Below are 22198 nucleotides of genomic sequence, written 5' to 3' on the forward strand. Positions count from 1 at the left end.
GAGGTACTTCTTTGCCTAAACAGAAAACAGAACGACCAGGGGCGGGCCAAAAAGCAGTGGTAGTGAGAGCGAATTGTGACTTTGTGCTGGCTTCCCCATTGATGTTCCTTGTAGGGAGCTGGCAGAGAGCATTGGAAATGGTGGTCATGTGACTACAGCTGACTGTGCCTCAGGCCTCCCCCAAGACGATCATTTAGGGAAGCAGGTTCTCGACTTTTTAGAAAAATGACTTTTTCTAAAGACGCTGGTTGCAGGAAGGCGAGGCGGAAACTGAGGTTCCCACTCTCCAATACAAAGAGCCAAACACACCGTTCCCCATCCCTCCCCCCGACATCCGATCCGTTAGCACCCAAGCCAGGATCGCCACAGTGTTGTGGGAAACTCAACATCTGAGTTTAGGCTGTTTAGAATTTCACACCTGGGCCAGGCGGCCTTGAAGATGCCCTGCACACATACAGCTCTGGTCTTCATGTGCCAGTTCCCCCTCCCCTTTCCCCCCATTAGGTACACAGGTGTGGATTGCCCCAAATGCCTCCCCCTTCCCCCCTGGATGGCAGGATGCCAGCAAGGTGCCAGGCTGACGATGGGGATCCCGACAGTGGGGTGGCGTGACAGCAACACTGAGACAGCCACAACGGTGACATTTTCAATCCTGCGTGAGTGATGGGTCCTGGATTTGGGGCAGCTTCTGTAAGTTAGCTCATCTGAGATACATTGATTAAGAAATTGTTGCCCCATGATGCACTGTTTTGCCCAACTGAAGGTTACAAACAATCAAACAGACACAAGAATTTTAGTAGTATATAGACATCCCAGAGGCTGAGAACTCCTGTTTCAGTGCATTGTTGCACTAAACGCACTTCGAGCTATTCATTTATATGGTCTCCCTTCTCACATGTGGGTCTCTGGGGACTCACAAATATTAAAAACAAAGCTCATAAGTATCAAAACAACAACAAAACAAATTAAAGACAGTAAGCCAGAAAATGTAAAATGCAGAAGACTGCCCACCAACATATTATGAACAACATGGCCATATCACCGGCCGCATCTTTCCATGGGATCCCCAGCTTTATGGCGAAGTAAGCTTAGATGGCCAGTAGGATCCTCTCATTTCTGTTCTGTGATCCTGTGATTCAGGCTGAGCATTGACAAAACCTGTGTGATTTCTCCTTGAAGTGGAACTTTGGGAGCTTAAAAGCCATTTCTTGGTATGAATTTGCAACTATGTAGACATTCTATGGAGATTCTCACTCATCCAGGTCATGGTTGTGCCAAAGGTGATTTTTCAAAAGGCAACTGGACTTCCTTGGTTTTTGAACTGAACTGAAGGAGCTTTTTGGATGAGAAGCAAAATGTCCATAAGCAAAAACACCTTTGGAACAAGACAGGTACATTTTTGACCTGATATATTAACTCCGGGTCCCGTTTCCAGAACTGCCTGGGCACGGGATGGTACAGGAATCAAGTGGCCCATAACTGACTTGAAAATCATTCTGATTGGTAGTCATGCATAAAATTGGGGAGTGGTGTCATGTGGGGTGCCATGAGGTTCAGTCGTAGGTACCCCTTTCTTAAGAACTGTTATTCCTGACTTGGATGAAGAGATGGAAGGAAGATCCGTGAGATTTGCAGGTGAGCCTAAATTCTGTAGGATAGGAACTACACCTCAAGGACTTGCAATAAATAAAATTCAAAATAATTTTGATAAATGATAAGGATAGGCTGAAAGTAGCAGATAAATACAATGTCCTTGACAGCAAACTACGTATGTCAAAAACATGAAGGGCTTTGCAGCTTTAAGATACAGCAAAATAGCACTTAAATCAGGACATAATTGCCCCACTTCATCCTGCTTTGGTCCAACCCCACCTACTTCCCCGTTGCCTCATACATCTGAAAGGATGTCAGACAGGTGGAATAAGACCTGTTCTCTCATCTCAGCATGGAGGACATGGAATAATGAAGGTAAATTGCAGGAATTGTTTGCTTGGGGAAACACATCAACTATTTCATTTGTGTAAACAGTGTTTCTCAGCTTTGGCAATTTGATGATGTGTGGACTTCAACTCCCAGAATTCCCCAGTCAGCATGCTGGCTGGCTGTTCTAGGAAGTTATAAAAATAAACATGGATTTTTTAAAAAAAATATCTGATAAACAGAATTTTAGAATGCAAAGAGCTTCATGTTGCTGATCAAACCCGCAGAAGAGCTGCAGCTCGGTGTGCCTGAGTTGTCCTGCTTGGTTTCGTGTGGTTCTCCCAAGAACCCGGCTTGGCAGGTGACTAAGCCAGCCTTGGGCATCTTATGTGCTTCAGGAGGAGTCCTTGATGCCCAACAGGTTTGGAGGAGGCTATTGGCCAATGTGCTAGATCAGGGCTTTTCAAACTTTTCACCCACTGTACCACTTTTAGAATATGGCAACATCCGAGTACCACCAGTCGCCTAGCAAGGTGTCAAAAAATTGATGACCAAAAAAAAAAAAGAAAAAGGAAAAAAGTGATGAAGTACAGGTAGTCCTCGACTTACAACAGTTCGCTTAAGGACTGTTCGAAGTTACAATGGCACTGAGAAAAGTGCCCCCCAAGCCACACCCGAGCAAGACACCTGCCTGCCCCCCCCGGCGGCGCTCTTCCTCCTGTCCGAGGTTTTCATTGTGAGCATTTCTGTTGAGGATTGGCAGTGGGGGTGGGGTGGGGGTGTTTGGTTTTTATTCCCCCCGTATGCTGGGTGGTTGCAGCAGGTTTTGGTCACTTCACATGACCCTGGGACACTGTGACCGTCATAAATATGAATCAGTTGCCAAGCATCTGAATGTAAATCACAAGACCTGGAGATGCTGCAACATTCCAGCGGATCGGCACTTCTGGGCTCAGCAGAAGCACCAGAATCGGCGTCGAGCTCTAGCTCGATCCTGGCACTGATCCTGGTGCTTCCGCTGAGCCCTGACAGCCCTGCAGTTCCAGCCGTCTCTCGCTCAGGGTTGTGCAGTGCTGCCACCGGTTCAGCTCATTCCCCTCCCCCGCTACCACTTTTCTAGGATGGTCGCATACCACCTGCCAGGTGCCAATGTCCCACAGGTGGTACCCGTACCACTGGTTGAAAAGCCCTGTGCTAGACCCTTTGGGTTGTCGGCCAGGGTTAGCGCAAGCCCCCCTTTGACTTTCCAAGATGCCCCTTTCAAAGCCGTTTAATCTCTTCCAGGCGACATTCAACCGGGTGCTGGAAATGGCTTCAATTAATTTTGCTGCCTGGTCTGCTCCCCCTTAATGGGAACAGGAACTTGAGGGGGCTTAGAAACGGAACAGAGATTTCCAGAGGGGTTAATAGGCAAGGCAGAATATTGTTTGCAAATCTTTGGGGAGAATCGGGGATATTTGGGGCTGGGGACGGGCATAGGAGAACTTCTCACATGAATAAAAGTAAGCGATACGCGTTGTCGCAATTCCCGAGGAAGGGGAGGCTAATCCTCTCCCTTTGCTTTGCAACAAAGCGGGCTCGTTCCTTTCCCTGCTCGTGTTTCCCTGGAGAATAAACGGCTGCAAGGTAGACCAGTGGTTCTCAATCCGTGAGGTCCGCGATCTGGTCACTGGGGGTCTGTGAAGAAATGTTATAACACAAATCTTGAGTTTTGGAGTTCTGTGGCTATGGTTTGTGTCCACAAAAGGTGTCTAAAGGGGGTCTGTGGCTAAAAAAAAGGTTGAGAACCACTGAAGTAGACTACATAAATAGATATAACATTAAGTGCTCTGACAAGCGTATTGTGGTTTGGGTTTTGGTAGTACTGTGTTTCCCCGAAAATAAGATCCGGTCTCTCTCTTTTTGCTTCAAAAGACCCATTAGGGCTTATTTTTGAGGAATGGTGGAGGTCCCGCACTGCAGGCTGGGTGTAGCGTGCCCCCCCCTGTCTTACATGGCTTTGGCGAGTGTCTGGCAGGCAGAGGGAGGGGGCCAAGCAGCATGTTCGGTAGGTCGATACTGCCACCATGACATTCGGCATCCCATACCGTGCATTTCAGGGCCCATGCGGCCAGGCGACTCCCTGCTCGGCGACCTCCCGCCCATTCAGTGACCTGGCTGCCTGTTCCCTTTCAATCCCCACTTGAGCCAGACTGCCATGTTACGGAGGATGGGCATAGGAGGCTTGGTCCCCTTACCAGGTCCCCCTCCACCGTTTCGGAGCCAGGGTGGAGTCACGGCAAGTGACGGTCCCTGCCACCTCTGCTTTGCCCCACCCCGCAGATCACCTGCCCGCTGGCGGCTGCCGCCTCCTCGGCCTGCCGCTTGGGTTCTGCAGTTCTGCTTCTGCCTCACACTGCCTGCTCGCCGTTTGCCACCTGCATTGTATGGTTTCAATGGCAGCAGCTCTGCCAAATCCCTGGGCTGGTGGTTTCGGCCCCCTGGCCCCCTTCACGGCTCTGCCCACACAGCCACGAGATTTATATCAGGGCTGACGGCAGGGAGGCTCCGTAGCCTGTGCTGCTGTGACCAGCTGCCAACTGCCCTGTGGCTGTGCACAGCAGATGCGGCTGTTGCATAGTGATGGCAGAGGCCTTTCGCTGTCACTCCCCCCGTCTTTGAAATGGTCACCAAGTGGGGAGTGGCCTGGCTGCGGGGGCCCTGAGGTGCACAGGTGCAGGGTGCATGGAGCAGCTACACACACATACACACACACACACACACCATCTGCCTCACCTCACCTTGTGGCGGCACCAGTGCGCCGCACAGCCTCCTGCCCCGTTGTGGCAGTGAGCAACCAGATGGTGGGACGGAGTGGGCAGGTTCTTAACTAGGCCTTATTTGGGGGGAGGGGGAGGGATTTTATTAGGTGCATGCGAAAAAAATCATGCTAGGGCTTATTTTCTGGGTGGGCCTTATTTTCAGGGAAACACAGTAGGATAGACTAGACTGCCACTGGACTGTTCAAAGTTACAGCGGCACTGGAAAAAGTGAAATGATTGTTTTTCATATAACTGTTGCTATATCTCCATGGTTACGTGATTAAAATCCAGGCACTCGGCAACTGGTGTCATGTGATTATCCTTTGGGATCTTCCCAGTCAGCTTCTGATAAGCAAAATCAATGGAGGAAGCAGGATTCACTTAATGAACATGTGATTCACTTAACAACTTAGTGATTTGCTTAACAACTGTGGCAAAAAAATCATAAAATGGGGCAAAACTCACTTAACTGACTTGCTTAGCAGCAGAACTTGCTACTTTGGGCTCAATCGTGGTCATAAGTCAAGAGCTACCACTATATGTTTAATTTAGCTTGGAACAGAAAGAATGCTTGAAACTGGTGGGTTTCCCGTTCCTCGCTTGCTTTGTATCCTTGCGAGACCCAAAAATGGGCAGAAAGGAGAGTTACGGATTTCTTCATCTGTCTCCCATGAGACTGTGCTGTACCCACTGCAGCCCCTGTTGTGGGATGTTCCCTGTTCTTAAAGGGGTGCTGTCTTTTTGATGGATTTGAAGTGTGGTGGGGAAGGAGCAGAGAGATTTGAGAGCTGCCAGATGGCCATGAGGGGAGAAGATGGCGCAGCTTCCTCCAGCCTGAGCCAGGAGCCGCACATTTCCCAGGCCGGTACAAGGGTGCCATGAAACATCCCCGGAAGGAAAAGGGAGACGGCCGTGGCTGGGGGAGCACAGTCAAGGCCCTGCCTGTGTGTTGCCATAACAACCGTCTTGCTTTTTTTGCACCCACAGACCTCCTGGGGACGCCCGTTGTTCGGCTGTGGGTGGTGGGTGAGGGACAGGCTGCCTCCATCTCCTTTTTCACCCTGAGACTTTGCTGCTTTAGGTGGGTCTCGCAAACCCCGTGTTGTGTTCTGGATGCGTCTGATGAAACAGGCTGCGATCTATAAAAGCTTGTGCAGTGGGAGTCCTTTGGACTGGGACAGCCACAATCAAATCAAAGAAAATGACAAGCTCCCGGCAGAAAAGATTAATGCTGCTCCTCCTTGGAATCCGGAAGTCAAGAATTTAGGCTTCAGAAATTATCGCCACCGAGCACTGACTGATTTCTGACTGCAAATGTCTCTGATCTGCAACTTGGAGCATTTAGGAATTAGGCTCTGACTGCTGAACATGTGCTCCCCAAAGGCCGCTTGGGTGAGGTTTGTCTCTCCCAGTTGTCAAGGATAATAAAAAGGGAGGCAGAGCCGCCCACCAGCGGTGCTCAAGTTCTCAGGATCCCCATTTGGCAGCTTTATTCCTGTGAAATATGAAGCCTGGTGCAACTTTTGGGTAATTGCATAACACCTGGTTGCACCTGCTGGAGTGTTTCGTGAAGAGTTAAGTAATGCCTGCAAAGGGAACGGCATGCCTGACTCACGGGTTGGGAAGGTGGCTCCTGATAGGGCAGTTGGGTGATCTGATGTAGAAAGCAGTGCTGAAGATGGAAGTAATTCAGAGTGGGGTTTCAGGACACATGGTTTCTAGGGCTGGGACTGATGTCACGCTCCATTATCCTCTTCCTGCAAATGGATGTGGTTTGATCGCAGTGCATTCTTTCTCAGCCCACTGGCCTGAGAAAAATATGGGGAAGTTCCTTCCTGGGCTGAGCAGCTGTTCCTGCTCCTGGGATGCTAAAGTTTAACCTCACTGTAGCATCTCATAGCTACCGGGTCTCAAGGCAGGCAAGATGAAACGGGCTTTGGACTCTGGTGCCTGCAGGGCGTTTTCCTTCTCCCCAAAGACACCCTCTGTTTTCAATTCACACGAGGCAGTCTGAGCTGGGATATAACCCCATTTTCTTGTACGGGTAGTCCTCGGTTAACAGCTACAATTTGGATGAGAATTTCAATAGTTGAGTGAATTGGTTGTTAAGCGAGATGCCACGTGACTGCCCACATGACTGCTTCACTTAATGACTGCAATTCTGACACTCTCTATTGTGGTCGTTAAACAATGACATATGCCATTAAGAGACAGAGCCCCAAATAAGGAGTACTCTGGGAGGGTGGGGAAAAGCCAGAGAAGCTGAAAATCCAAGCAGGATTTTCAGCCCTGGAGGGAAAGGCTCTCGGGCCTGGCTCCTGAGACACCCCGTGGCTCCCTTCTTCACCGAGCTGCCTCACTGTTCAGAAGCCGAAAATCCTCCCTGTCAAAACCCGTGAAGGATTTTCAGCCCGAGTGAAGAGACGCTCGTGCGTGGCCTGAGGCACCCAGGCGTCTTCCCTTCTCAGATGGCCTTTCTGCATGGAGCGAAAACCGCTGCTTGGACCTTCGTCCTCTGCTCTCTTGGAGAGGCCGACTCCCCTCCGCATGTGAGGGTGAACTCCTTCCGTGAGATACAGGAACGGGGTCCAGACCTGCAGGCGACTCAGCCCGTTCCCAGAGATGAGAGGAGTCCACTCGGAGGCGCAGCAACAGCCTGCAATTCCCCACTGACTTTCTGGGGAACCTGGCAAATGGCGGTCACATGATTGCGAGGTGCCTGGCAACTGGTTGTAAGTGTGAACAGGTTGCCAGGTGCCCAAAATGCGGTCGTGTGATGATGACAATGATTGGATTCCTGGTGACCGCCTGAACCAGCCTCTGCAGTTGTCTAGGGTTAGGACTTTTGGAGGTGGTTTGCACCTGCCTTCTTTTTGCTAGGGTTGAGAGAGAGGACCTGGCCGAAAATCATTCAGCTGACTTCGTGCTTCAAGCAGGACTAGAACTCATGATCTCTTTGCTTCTAGCCTGATACTTTTAATCACTCCACCAAATTTGATTCTTATAGTATATGATCGAGTGTCTTGTATGACTCTAGCCTTCCTTATACACAGAAAAGTTAGAGTTACAGGATGCAGAATAACCAAGTTGGAAGGGAGGTCTTGGAGGTCTTCTAGTCCAGCCCCCTGCTCAAGCAGGAGACCCTCTACCATTCCGGTCTCTTCTCAAAAACCTCCAGTGATGGAGCCCCCACAACGTCTGGAGTTATGATATGCCACTGGTTGATTGTTCTCACTGTCAGGAAATTTCTCCTTAGATCTAGGTAATATTCTTAGTTAATAGTAAGGTTTCTTACTACAAAAATATACTTGATGCGGCATTTTATGTGCTCTTGGTAGTTATAACAGGAAGAAGGTATAGATTTAGATCTAGTAGTGGATCTCTTAGCTATTGGTAATAAATTAATAAAGAGTTTTAAATAGCAACAAATTGAGCATTCCCTGCTTAGATCTCTACAGAACGAAAGCACCAAAATGAAGTGAGCAGGATCTTTGCTTGGCAAATTATGAGTTTTATTCATTTTGATCCTCTAGAAGAATTCCTGGGCTCAGATTGCTATCATTTTTAAGTCTGTCTTCTGCATCAAGATCAGCTTGATGGGCATTAAGATTCTGGGGGATTAAAAAAAGCCAAAATAGATTCTAAAAGACTAGTATCTGCAGATTATTTTTTGCCAGAATGCCCCAACATTGGGCATTACACTGATTTACATATAAGTCTTCATTTTGTGTTATGCTGACGAAAATATGAATCCATTATAAGCAGCAGACTGTAGTTGATCATGGAGTGACAATAGCAGCAGCAGCGATGTTTTTAAGAATAGAGGGGAATTTTCTTGGCACAGAGGAGAAGACTTTCATCCAGTGCTTGGGTTGAAGACCATTTTTGCAATAGATCAATCATGGTTTGGCCTTGAAAGAGCTGGGGTTTCACATGGTCTTATTTTCCTGACTATAAAATGGGTGTAATAAGAAACCTCACTGTTTATCATAGAGTACACTTGAATAAAACGTTCTGAGCAATCTGAAAATATTCTAAAGAAATTAAGAATGTCCCAAGAAAACAGGTTGGAATGCTTTTTTTAAGATATTCTGAATTGGTCTTAATATAGATGTGAAAATTAATAAATCCTTTTGGACTTTTAGGTCCCCCGGTGGCAGCTGCAGTGAGGTCCCATTTTAACAACTGTCCAGATGCCCACAGTACTTTTTGTTTCCATGGGACTTGCAGATTCCTGGTGCAAGAAGAAGAACCCACCTGTGTGTAAGTGTTTACTTTTGCATTCTGAAGTGCCTGCGCAGGTGCATCCAAGAGCTTTAGAGGGGGAGCAGAGCGAATGGAAAGAGCCCCAGGAGCCTTATTGTGGAGAGCTCAGAGGCCCCTGGACATAGAAGACCGAGGCCCTGCAGGAGGGAAAGAGGGTCTCCTGTTAACTAAGACCAGCTTCTCCAACTCTGATGTTCGGCAGCTGGGCTAGCCCCTGGCCTCTCAATTTTAGCAACTTTGAGAGGTGTAGCCTTCAACTCCCATAATTCCTGGCTAGAGAATTCCGGGAGTTGAAGTCCACTTCTCTTAAAGTTGCTAAGGCTGAGAAACGCCACCTAGACAATACTGTATATCTTCAACATTTGGATTATAGCATCCCGTACAGCCATTTGCCCAGGATGACATCAGGTCTCTTCTGGCCATGGGTTGGGGGTCAGACAGGAAGACCTCCAGGGTCCCTTCCAGTCCTGTGACTACATGTTTCTAAGACTTAAAAAGACTGACCAGAGGAGAGGAGCCCACACAGAAATGGAGTCTCATAAAAGGCGTTCAGGCTGAGGACAGATTTGATGGCAAATGCTTTTCCGCTGCTTCTCCCTCACCGGAGAGGTCCTCAGGCTGCTTAAATCTGGCTCGGGGCCCTGAGCAACAGGGGGCCTGATCCCCTCCAAAGCCTCTCACACTGTTGCAGCCTGGAATCCAGATCGTCTGCCTGCTCCGTGGCCAGCGAAGGCAGCCAAATCCCACTTCAGTTGGAATGAGCTGAGCTGGTGGTCTCCCCTCCCTCCCTTCCTAAGATGAGGCTTTGGCTTCCATTTTCCTTGCGCAGGTGCCATTCTGGGTACATGGGAGCCCGCTGCGAGCATGCCGATCTCCTGGCAGTGGTGGCTGCCGCCCAGAAGAAACAAACCATAACTGCCTTGGTGGTGGTTTCCGTCGTCGCCTCCATTGTCGTTATCATGGTCTGTGTCCTGATACAGTAAGTATAGTTATGTGGAATGCTGATTTGAATTTGCATCTGCCGAAACCTCTTTGCAAGAGCTGCTGGCCAGGAGGCTCCTCTGGCACAGGGAAGACACCACAGTGCCAGGGGGCAGGAGAAAGAGGGGCTCGACCTGGAGAAATGCAGCATCGGGCAGACTACTGTGTGATTGTCTTCCCAAGCATTGCCTACATTGAACCCTGGTTTGTGACTAAAATCTGCCTGCAGCAGGAGGGGGAGGGCAGAGGGCTACATGCAGCTTGTTCTAATTTCCAGCTGCTTGGAGGGCAAAACAGCTGCAGATGCGGCTTTCAAGCTTGAGGCAGGGCTCTGGGAGGCCAAGCAGCCCTTCTGAGCATAAAACATCCCCAAATGCTCCAAACAGCCAGACTGGCCCTCAAGATAGCCTGTTGCAGAGGAGTGTTTGCAACTCAAAATATTTTGTGCACATAATTGCATGAAATGAATGTTTGGTTGCCCTGTGCTTGGGCACTGGCTGCTGATCAGCTCCCACAAGAAGTATCTCCTTGAAGTCACAAACTCTTAGTTGAAAATCTTACTTTGTACTTAGAAGTTCTAATTCTCTCGATAGGAATAGCTGTGTGAGATGCTGCAGTGCCTATTAATGCTAAACCCAGGCTGTAATTGTCAGCAACAGTTAATAAGCTATGAAGTGCACAAAACACAGGCGTCTCTGTTCTCACTTCCTGCTTGAACTAAAATATTTAGCAAAGGGTAATCTAGAGATGGATCAAGTCTGTGTTTTTAGGTAATCACAGAGCTAGGACATTCTGCAGAGAGAACAGCAGGCTGGGAGATTAAGCAGCCAGTGTGAATTTTTCTGCTTTCATTCCACTGGTGCCATTATGTAAATGATAAGTAATTCTGTCAGAACCCCCTTCAGCCGACTTCTTAAGAAAGTAGGACTCTTGGAGACAAGGTTTTCCAAGTAGGAACTTTTACTAAGAAGTAGGAGATAGCAGGCATAATAGACAAGATCTGAGGAATCCCGTCACAGATCGATATTTTTAAAGTGTCCCCAAGCAAGCCCACAGTTCATCCGGGCAGTTCCGTATCAGCCAAGCTCCAGATGGAAAGCCCATCGTGGGAGAGTAAGCAATCCGTTTGCAGCAGGATCATTTCCACCCCCCTCACACTTCATTCTGAGAAAGAAACCAGATTCCGGAGAGTTTCATTCCTCCCTTTCCCACCCCCTTTCCTAGTTACCCGTAAGATGAGAGGGAATGCCTAGTGAGAAAGCAATTGATTATATTGTGATGGATAGCAGGCAGGCAGAATAAACATAGGTTACATTTAAGGGAGGAAGTGAAAGCCATAAAGCTCCATGCCTGTTCCCTCTCCTCCTTGGGAATGGCAGAATCCAGGGGGAGATGAGATTTGGGGTTAGCTCAGAGGAGATAGTTAGAAATGAAATATAAATGGATTCTGACAGATTCCTTTGCTGACAAAGAGGTAGGCGCCCTGTGTCAAGACATTTAAAGTTTGGGTCCTTCCGAAGGAACAGCTCCTGGAAACGTAAGTCATTTGCAAGCCATTTCAAGGATTTTCTGCAGGCAGGACGAGAGGAGAGGGGCAGCGTGTGTGTCTGTGGGCCTGCCTGTGGTTCCCGGTGGCTTCCCTCTTCAGTCTGCTCCGTGAATGAATGAAAGGGAATGTTTGCTGAATGGCCTCTCAGGCCTGCCCTGCCGAACCAGCCAAATGTCCTTGAGTAGCTTCTCATGGTGGCATTGTGAGTTAGGTTGTTTTTGTTCTGATGGCAACGTGTGTGTTACAACTGGACTGCCTCCATTAAACTCAAAGTCTCTGCCGTGTGATACGGAAGAATGGCTGAAGTGGCTGATTTCCCAGTCTGAGGGTCTCATCTTGGGAGACGCCTGACCTCTTTCACTCTTCCTTGATATTTTTTGTGTCTAGACCACCCATCTCCCTCAAGGAGGGACTCTGGGCGGTGTACAGTACAATAGTGGCAAATAAAACAACACATAAAATTAGAATTAAAATATTAGCTGTGTGGCGCAGTGGTTAGAATGCAGTATTGAACTCTTCCCATTGCCAGGAGTTTGATCCTGAGCGGCTCAAAGGTTGATTCAGCCTTCCGTCCTTCCAAGGTCGGTAAAATGAGGAACCAGATTGTTGGGGGGGGCGTCATTATGCTGACTGTAAACCGCTTAGAGAGGGCTGTAAAGCATTGTGAAGCGGTATATAAGTTTAAGTGCTATTGCTATTTGGGATTAAAACTTTAAAATTATAAGATTATAAAGTTAGAAGAAATTTTGAATTGGCAAGAAAATGTTTGAGAAGGCAATTTAACCGTTAAAAACAGATTGATGAAGGCAGAGGGAGGGGTCTCAGGGCACTCACCAGCCCCTTGGCTGGGTGCTCCCCTGGGCTCTCCATGTGAGGCTGCAGAGCTGCGTCTCAATTCCTTTGAAGAAGACCAGGAGAGGGGAGGGCCGGCCTCACCTCTGCGGGGAGGGAAATATTCCATAATGTGGGGGCAGCGGCAGAGAGTGCCCTCTTCCTAGACCCCCCAGTTGAAATTCTTCGACTGATGGGGTCTGCAGCACGCCTTCCCTCCTGACCGGGTGGGACAGGCCAATGTGATGGGACGAACGCGGTTCCGTAGGTAACCTCACCCTAGGCCAAGTAGGGCTTCGTAGGTCACAACCAACACCTTGAAGTGGACCCGGAAGCAAAGCAGCACCCAGTGCAGCTCACAGAGCTGAGTGTTACACACACCCTTCTTTGGGCACCTAAAATTGCCTGCGGGGCTACATTTTGTACCTGTTGAAGCTTCTGGATACTCTTCGAGGGTAGCCCCATGTAGAGCATGTTGCAGTAGTCCAAACGGGATGAGAAGTGATGGAGCCTCCCTGTCCAGGAAAGGCCTCACTGGCACACAACAGGGAGTTGGGCAAAGTTGGCCCTCCTGGCCACGGCTGCCACCTGCCCTTCCTTTCAGCTTCCCTCTTGAAGTATTCTTGGCCACAACGGTGCCTGCCTGCTGGAGCCCATCCTGGGCTGGCTGCTTCTCTGGGGCTGGCAAAGGAGAGGAAGAGCCGAGCCTGGCACGAACCTCCGTGTACAGCAGAGCTCTCTTTTGGGCCAGAGCCCGTGGCAGAATCCTCGGCTTTCGGAGGATTGCAGCTTGGCTTCCTTGAGTGGTCTGGGAGGACAAGTGGTTCTAGAGAGCCTAGTTCTTTGGGGGGGGGGGTTGGGATCAGTCCACCAAATTTGGCTGTCAGTATTGGGTTAGCTGAAGAACTGCTGAAAAGACTGGGATTCCAGTCTTGGACTGAAGGGCTTTCATGCTGTTGTCAGACTCAGGGGCTGTGGGACCCTGCACACAAGTCTTGCTTCAGACAGGCTGAAGCCACATGTCCCCAGCCCTGCAGAGGCTGCCTCCCGACAAGTACCCCGTTGTTTCTGCTCCAGAAACTGATTCTCTGCTCCTTCCTTTCCTTCCTTGCCTGCCAGCCATTCCCGTCCTTGGCCCAAACTTTGATTAACCCACCATTGTGTGTGTTTCTCTAGTTGCTGCAGGATACGGAAGCACTGCGAGTGGTGCAGGACGATGGTTTGCAGGCATGAGAAACCCACTGGGCTCCTGAAGGGGGCCACGTCTTGCTGCCACTCAGAGACAGGTAAATCAGACAATAAAATCCTGGTTCTTTTATTTGGTGGGAATAAAGAATTAGAATAAAGGAATTAGATTGGCACTCAAGCATTCTGGCTTTGAAGCAGAAGGGAAAGGAAAGCCCTGAGGATCCGGCGGTGTTCCAGGCAGGAGCACAAAGCTTGCAGGGCAGGGGATTGGGGGGCGGGGGTGGGGGCTCTCCAGACTTCAGAAGAACTGCGGGGAGTCCTCAGAGGGCTCCCTGCACCTGAGCATGTTGGCTGAGCCTAAAAGCTAAGCAGGGCCAAGTCTACTCCCTCCTGGCCGAGAGACCACCAGGCCTGCAAGGCCAGATGGGAGGTCGGGAAGACCATCCGAGGGGAGCCCCCTCCCAGCTCTGCCGAGAGAGTATCGGTGGAGTTCCCAGGAGTAGTGCTTGGCTCAAGAGAGGGATGGATTAGAGACAGAGACAGAATCGTGGTTTGTAACACTTAGTATGAAAAACACCAGTCCCCAATCCCTGCCCACAAAACACACCTCAGCAGACCACGAGGCTGTCCCCGTTTTATAGTTCTGTTCCTCTGATCGACAGGACTGGAATATAACAGGAATTCCCAAGAGCCGAATTCACATTTTTTCAGGCACAGAGCGCTGGGCTCGTCCAAATCCCAGATCTCCCGGCCCTGCCTCGAATGCTGCAGAGTGAGCAGACCAGGATGTCTTCTGATTCGGGGGGGGGGGGGGGCTTGGGGAGGACGGAGCCCCAGCCTTCCCCCTCCTGCCCCAGAGGGGACAGTCTTCCTACAGATGGGGCTTCCGTAGGCAACAGCCTTCCGGCAGGGGGGAGGTCTGGTCGTGGGGTGGTGCCGAGTTGGGAATTAACTTGCCCTGCAATGTTGTAGAGACTCTTTTGACATCGATGCTTGTGGGCACAGTTGTAAGCAGGGCTAACCTGCCTAGTCCCTGACCCAATTCTTGACTAGCATCTGATATCTTCCTTTGGAGAAAATAAGATTTTCCTCACTGGATCATTTTATGGTTTAGCCAAACCTCTGTCGGCCAAATGGCCTGAACAGTTCTTGGGGAAGGAGATACCGTGGCCTCCTCTTCTGCTCCACCCAACGTTCTTCGGCGGGAGATTCTTTTTGAATGGGAAAATCTGCTCTCTTGTCTGAAGACCTGTTTGCCACATCTTTGTCTGGTCTTCTGCTTGAGCAAAGCGGTTGAACTGGAAGATCTCCAAAGTCTTTTTCCAACTATGTTATTCTGTTAAATAATCCCTTTTGAAGGCACGATGGTCATCCTCCCATTGTGTGGTCAGTATTCTGTTGCTGCGCAAATATTAGTCCACAATAAAGAGGTTTCTTTGGTATGAACTTACCTAATTGCTTGTTTTGCAGTTGTCTGACAGAAATCAGGTCTCCTGTAGTTCCACGGATGGCAACAGTGCAGCGCTCTACCTGGGAGGTCTACAATATTCTGAGAAAAACTTTAATACGGACAAGACAGTTTCCAGGGATTTAACCTGAAAGCCAATTTAGTGCAACTTTTGAGGCCTTCTCCTAATCTTCCACCATAATGCTGGTCATCCAGAACTTTGCTAAAGGAGCAGCACAGTTGCTGTAGCTTCTGACTAAACTTCTGCGTTGTTTGTGACAACCAGCAAATCTCCAAGACTTCTTTTTAGTCGAAATAGAGAATAGTGACAATTGGCAGCTTTATATTTACTTTAAGCACCAAAGGACAAGCTTGTTCAAGGAAGGGAATGTATCTGGTTTGTCTTGGAAAAGGTTTAATGGAGCCCTGATCCAACATAACCTGAAGGGCTGGCTTTGATTTGCACATCTGTTACGTCTTTGACTCCTCTCCAACGGAAGGATGCTCCGTGTTAGACCTTTGGCAGTAGCGCCACCCTCTTTGAGTGGAAAAAGCCTTCCCAAAGTGTCTCTGTAGCATCCTGAAGCAGAAAAAAAAATGAGCGGGGTGGGGGGTGGGGGGGCAGACTGACCAACCGTCTTTCAGCCAGAAGAGAGCAAAAGTGCTTCGCCTCCGTCCGTCTCTATGAGCCATTGCTGCTGGCCAAGTGAGAAAGCCTCTTTGCCTCCCCAGCCCCCTGGGTCTCTGGGTAACTGGGTGGCGGCTTTGCTACTTTTTTCCAACAAGACAACAGACCATAGAAGCCCTAGTTATCACATGACAGGTAGAAATGGGATCTTGAAAGAGGTGCTTGTTTTTAATACTGACTTAAACGCCTTTGAGTTAGATGAGAAGTTTAATTAAAATCAGTTTTTAGCAGGGGTGTTTTTAAAACACTGCACTGTTTCTAGGTTTACATGCTTGTAGGGGATTTCTAAGTGTTGCAGTGACTTGGGAGATAGAAGATTCCTCCAAGTCACAAGGACTGGGGACAACACTCCACAATTGTGCAGCTGCTTGCATGTTTTGACCTCCAGGCACGACAAGGGTTTGGTTCCAAGAGTGAGATAGATCTGGGAAAGCAGTGCGAGTGTGAGGTAGGATGGGAATCTTGGAAGCCGAGTTCTTCTCGTGAAGGCTGAGAAGCCCTGAGGGTGTTGAGGAGTCCTGATGTTGTGGAAAGTTCTGTTCTGAAGCCAGGCCTTTGGCAGTTGCATGAAGGTGTAAAGGATTGGGCCTGTGAGGACAAATGCCCTAGTTTCCAGGGCAGAAGTAAGTGAGAAAGATGGTAATAGATCTAAGAAATGTTTAAAAAGCCATTCTGAATTGGCCATCAATTAATTCTGATTTACAGGCAAGCCAAAACTTCCACTGCGAAGCACCAGTTTCGCCTTCTTTCTTTTGCTGATGGAAAGAAGACATATTTGCCGACACTCCTGGTTTTTCAGCTTCCATTTTCCCAAACGGATGGCTTGGCATGTCGATTGAAGCTTCATGCCATAAACTTTGTGGCCATATGACAAAGAAATGAAATAGGGACAAATATTTTTGTTTCTCAAGTTGCCTGGCTGACAAATGCTTCTGTTACTTTTAGTGGATCAATTCTTTTTCTGCCTTATTATAATGGCATTCCCTCTTTGACCTTTCTCAAAGGGGAAATAATTGGGGTTTTAAACCCGCCCCCTTCTTTCCTAGCCTTGCTTCTCAACAACCAATCTATAAATTGGGAGTTTCCCAAATAAGTAAAAAAGAAAGAAAGAAAGAAAGAAAGGCATTCCAAAAAGCACGGCCTTTTGCACTACCCCTCAAGGCATAATCAAAGTCACATTGGCTTCGTTGAGAATTGCCTTTGAGGAGACCTTGATTCCTACCAGACCCAGTTCAGGAGCTCCCGATGCTGCAGTTTCAGAGGGCATCCGTTCATCCTGAATTATGCTTTTGATACTTCGAATGGTAAACCAGTTTGTCCAGGACAGGATTCTTTTCCCTTTCGAGGGGAGGAAAGAGCCTCTGCTTCTCCAGGTTTCTGTTTTGTGATGCTGTTTAGAAATGAATTGCACCCTTTCAGCTAGCAATCGTTTAAGCTGATGCGACCTGGACTTGTGGAATTGATCAATGCTAAGCTCAGCATGGAAGTATCAAGGCTTTGGGGGAGTAAAATTCTCAAATAAAAGTTTTCTGCTGAGGCAAAACAGCCCATTTTCATCTTAAGTGCATTTGAATTAGGCTGAATTATCAGCCACTAAATGCCTCTTCCTAATTCTGTGTGTTGACTCAGAAATTAACACTCTGTCTTCACAATTTAAGTTTAATTTGGTCCATAGCCAAACTGAAGTTTTATTTTTAGCCAAGGTTACACTTTTTTCTTCTGTATATGTTGCACTGAAGGTTACTATTTAATATTTTAATTTATTGTGTGGATAAATTAATTTGATTCATGTAAGATGTTTATGTGATTGGTTGTTATTTCTTCCTTAATATGCTGAGTTAATGGATATTTAAATGAGTGAAATACACTTTTCATAATACTTTGTTGTATTTTTTTTAAAAAAGGAAGGCTATAAATTAAATAAGGAACTCGTTATGCAAATGTTAGCGCTCTGTGTCTCATTGCAATGCTACCTCTTCTCTTGAACGGACGATTATTCTTTCCGGGTGGCTGTGAGTGTAAGGAGGTTGGCCCAAAGCCATGTGTTGTGTTGCGTACCAGCTCCCTTCTTCCAGGGTGATTGTATGAACTGTGGTTGGATGAGCCACAGAGACTTGCTTCACACAACAGAGTAAGCCACGGATCACAGTTCACAAACAATAATGGCTCCATTCATACAGTAGTTGGATGACACATCGCTGTAAGCCACAACCAAACCAACCAACCAAATTACTCATGCAGGCAAAACAAGTGGTACCTTTCAGTGATCTGACCAGCCTCTCTATGATATAAAATTATCCTGTTTTTCTGCAAATTTGAATGCTTGCTTCAATCATTTATGTGCATTGTTTGCATATTGAAAATTGGAAAGTGTGTGTGGTAAGTGCAGAGTGATTAGAAAAGGTGATTGATTGGGACGACAGACAGGAGAAGGCAATTCCATAAGGGGAACCCTGATCCTTCTAATTTGTCGGATTGTAACGTTTCTGACTACTTTTGACAACCATCAAGATTCCCTGAAAGCTTGAAAAGCAAATATAATTATCTCTTACCACATGGGAGAGCCTTAAAGGTTTCCTGGCTGCCAGCAGGCAATTTCAACTATAAAGAAACCTAATTAAGAAATGGAGGTTACATGGAAAATTTGAGGTCAAGGCTGGGAAAATGCTGGCTGAGGAATTCTGGGAACTGAATTTCACACATGCTAAAGTTGCTGAAGTTGAAAAACACTGATCTAAAACATGCAAGAGGAGACCATGATAAGCCTGAAATAGTTTGGAACAAAGTGCTTTGGGCTGATGAGACAAAAATTGAACTGTTCAGCCACAACTACTCATGATACACTTGGGGGGGGGGGAAAGTGAGAGTCGCAAAACAATATTTTGTCAATTGTTGAGCCTGGGGGTTGCTCTACCGTTCTCTGGAGTTGTATGGCAGCCAGTTGCACAGGAAATATTGTGTGGGTGGAAGGAAGTAGGGATGCAACTAAATATCAGTGAGCCCTAGAAGTCTCGCAGTCAGGAAGGAATGGAAGTTGAGAAGAGGTTGGCTATTTCAGCAAACCAACGCATTTGAAACCCAGATCAAATAAGAAGTGCAGGAATGTAAAAGAGTTGAATGTCTTCAAAATTCAGATGGGAGATTTTAAATGTGCTGCATCTGAGAATATTTATGAATCACGTAAACATACAAGGAAAAAAAATACCAAAATAACCTATCATGTTTCCAAGGGACTCAGTGAAACTTTCCCTTTTCTTAAATAAAACAGGTGGTGAAGTCTACTGGAAACTTATTAAACAATACCAGCAAATAGCCTGAAACTTCAAGGATACAGTTAGGAAAGAAGAAATGCCAAAAATAACGATAAAAAAGTTTCAGCTCGTAAAAAACAAAAATGTTCAGGTAAATGATTGGTTCACTAATGAGAAGATGGCAAAGTGGTGACAAGTAGCAGGGAGAAGCATCTGTCTTCATACAAAAGGGGAAAAAATAGCCTAGCCTACCAAAAGCAGCACTATAGGACACAAAACAGGACTGCAAGTCAAAACTGGCAAGAAAATGGTAAGAGGACACCTATTCACTCTCAATGAGTTCAAATCACCAGAACCAGATGCATTACGTCCCAGAGTTTTGAAAGAGCTGCCAGACGTGATCTCGGAACCACTGAACAATATTCTTTCAAAGAGCACCAGGGAACCACCAGAGGACTGGAAAAGAGCTGGGGGGGGGGGAGATATGGATCTAGGAATCTACAGACCAATCAGCCTGACCTGGGAAAAATCCTGGAAAGGATAAGTAGTGGATTTGTTCTGGAAACTATCTTTCCCAGATCCTCGGGGCGAATGTCTTTGGCTGGCTCAGCTAAGCAGGTCACAGAGATCTTCTCTCTCCAGATTTCAAGACTTGCTCGCTCCTTGAGCAGTAGAAGAAACAAGAGATGACGGCAACTCCCACCGTCCCTTTCCACTGGGGAAGGAATGTTGATGCTAAATTCATTTCAGTAGGTGTGTTAAAAAAGAAATCAAAGCTGCACTTGCATCTGGTTGGATATTTTGCTGTTGCCCTGGTTTTATTTTCCCTGATGGGTCAACCTGGTGGATCTGCTTCAAGAGGAACAACTGACCGGCTGCTGAGACATCTGCACAGGACTGGGTGTGAGGCTGAGAATCTCAAGCCTCGGTGTCAGGTGCAGCTGCAATAAACAATAATTTGCTTAAATCCTCCAAGGGAATCATCCACCTGTCCGGGTCACAATGTGGGCGTGTGTCCCAAAGGAGATCTGCGGGTTCCCGTGGCCAGAATGAGGCCCCACTTGAGCAAGCAGCTTCATTTCCCAAGCTGGACACTCATCCATATTCCAGGCTGTTTTTAAGGCCAGCCCTGCCCCTTGGCAAGGTGTGAATGTATACAACAGACCGAGGGCAAAAGAACGGACAGGTTTTTCTCCATCTGCAATTGTACTAGAATTGGAGGCCACCCAAGGAAACTGACTAGGAGAAGATTAAAACCGATAAGTGGAAGTATTTCTCCACCCAGGGTGTGACCTGCCAGCTGAACACACTGTCCCAGGACCCGGGGTTGGCTGCTGGTTTACCGGGCTTCCCAAGGAGCCCAGAGCAACTCCCTGAGGACAGGCCACTCAGTGGCCACAAGGCCCACCTTGATCCATGTTCAGGGGAGCCACCGTGGGTGAGGACACTGCCCGGATCTCCTCTCGGTAGGCCACTGGTGGGGCCCCCTGCGGGAGGGAGCGAATGATGGCGGGATAGGCTGAGTCCCGCTCTTCTCTTCTGCCTGGTTCATCTTTATTCCAATTTCAAAGTCAGGGTTTCATTTTTTTCTTCCATTCAGTCACGTTGAGACCGGCTGGACGAGTCCCTGCGGTTTCCTTAGGAAGGTTTTTCGGAAGTGCTTTGCCATCACCTCCTTGCCAGGAAGGAGAGAAGATGACTGGCCCAGGGTCGCCTGCTGGCTTCCACTCCCAGGTGGAGCTAGAACTCCCAGTCTCCAGGTTTCTAGCCTGGTGGCTTCAGCATGACACCCAACTGGCTCCCATGAAAGTGCAACTCCTGGAGTTACTCGGTCTCTGGGCAACCCCGATGGCCTCTGAGCCCAGGTGGGATAAAGGATGTGACCCCTTCGTATCCCTCCCCTTTCTCTCTCCAGGCAGGCAGACTTGCTGAATAGCTCTTGAATGGAGGCATCAAAGTCCTTGTAAGGAAAGGTAAATAAAATGGCTGTTTTTGCCTTCTTCTCTTGTTTCTACAGCCAATTCCGTCTCCCTTGTTCTCCTCTACAACACCAGCACGATCCCAACTCTGCCATCAGACTCACGAGGCTCAAGCGGTGCAGTAGCCATGATAGAATTGGCTTTTATGCCCCACTTGAAAAATCTTCAAGGATTTTTCGCTTGTCAGTGGGGTACCTAGCAACATTCTAAGGGAATTGATAAAAGAAAAACAAATCTGAGCTTTTTACTCATCTTAAAAGGCAAGTTGCATTCAGTTAAAATTAAGGGTCAGCTTTGCAACAAAAAGGAAATGAGAAGCCTCTTTTAGAAAATTTTAATGTTTAAACATTCACAGAGGTTCCACTGTTGTAAGAAGAAGTGAAAGGTTGGTCAAGGTCCCAGAAAAAGTGAAGAGTTTGGGATACAAATTGCAGGTACCAGGGCAGCTCAGGGGACTCCTGCCCAAGCTCCTTCAGCAAAAATCCCGTAATGCTGACTCTGGGTGGGACCCCCGGTGGGGACACGATATCACGTGTCTGATCAATGCTCTGACTTCAACCTGATGTCAGGCCAAAGAGGAGATGGTCGCTTCAGAGCAGAACTTTTGACTTGGTGGATTGTGTGAACAGACTATTTCTGGCTTGCACAAATAATGAATAAAAGAATGGGGCATCCAGGTGGCATTTACATTAAATAAACAATCAGAAAGCAAAGCTTAGCACAATGAGGCCTCCCTCCCTCCTTGATCGTAAAAACTGTTAGGCAGAAACTGCCTAACAAAGAGGCCTCTGTGGATATTCACACCTGAGCTAAGGTGGGGGGGGGAGGAACAGGGAAAGGGCTGGAGAGGCATTTATCTGGAGGTGAAGCATCCAGCCAAGGGTCTTCCTGCTTTGCTTTGAAGGACGGACAGGCTCATCCCCAATGGGGTCCTTTCTCACCGTCTGGGGTGGGCCAGGGTCCTTCATATCTGAGCTGGTTGGAGAGCTACCCGTGCTTGGCCAGCTGTCCATGACCCAGGATGCTGCTGGAGGTTGTAAGTGTGAGGACCAGTCATGACTCACTTTTTTCAGTTATTAAACCAATGGTCATTAAATTGAGGTTACCTGCAACAAACTCCTTCTCCAATAAGGAAAGGGAAAGTTCACTTACAGAGCAACGCTGACTGAAATTGAAGTAGGAGATGAAAAGTGATTGGTCAGAATAACGTGCATTTTTTTTAAGTTCCTTTGTCAGAAACCATTGTGGCTGCTGTGATATAATAGAGCAGAGTTTTTCAAATCTGGCAAACTTTAAT

At 47.8% G+C, this 22198-nt stretch overlaps 1 protein-coding gene across 1 annotated transcript in view; it reads left to right on the top strand.

Annotated features, from left to right (window-relative positions):
- The window catches only part of TGFA (transforming growth factor alpha), a 42277-nt gene extending 26761 nt beyond the window's left edge, over nucleotides 1–15516 (top strand). The window contains exons 3-6 of the mRNA XM_081333617.1: nucleotides 8867–8984; nucleotides 9817–9966; nucleotides 13525–13634; nucleotides 15007–15516. Of these exons, the coding sequence (XP_081189743.1) occupies nucleotides 8867–8984; nucleotides 9817–9966; nucleotides 13525–13634; nucleotides 15007–15014 (386 nt within the window). The 3' untranslated portion in view covers nucleotides 15015–15516. The remainder of the gene's footprint in view (nucleotides 1–8866; nucleotides 8985–9816; nucleotides 9967–13524; nucleotides 13635–15006) is intronic.
- Nucleotides 15517–22198: the final 6682 nt, after the last annotated feature.

The sequence above is a fragment of the Vipera berus genome (assembly GCF_964194415.1).
Source record: "Vipera berus genome assembly, chromosome: 8".
NCBI lineage: Eukaryota > Metazoa > Chordata > Lepidosauria > Squamata > Viperidae > Vipera > Vipera berus.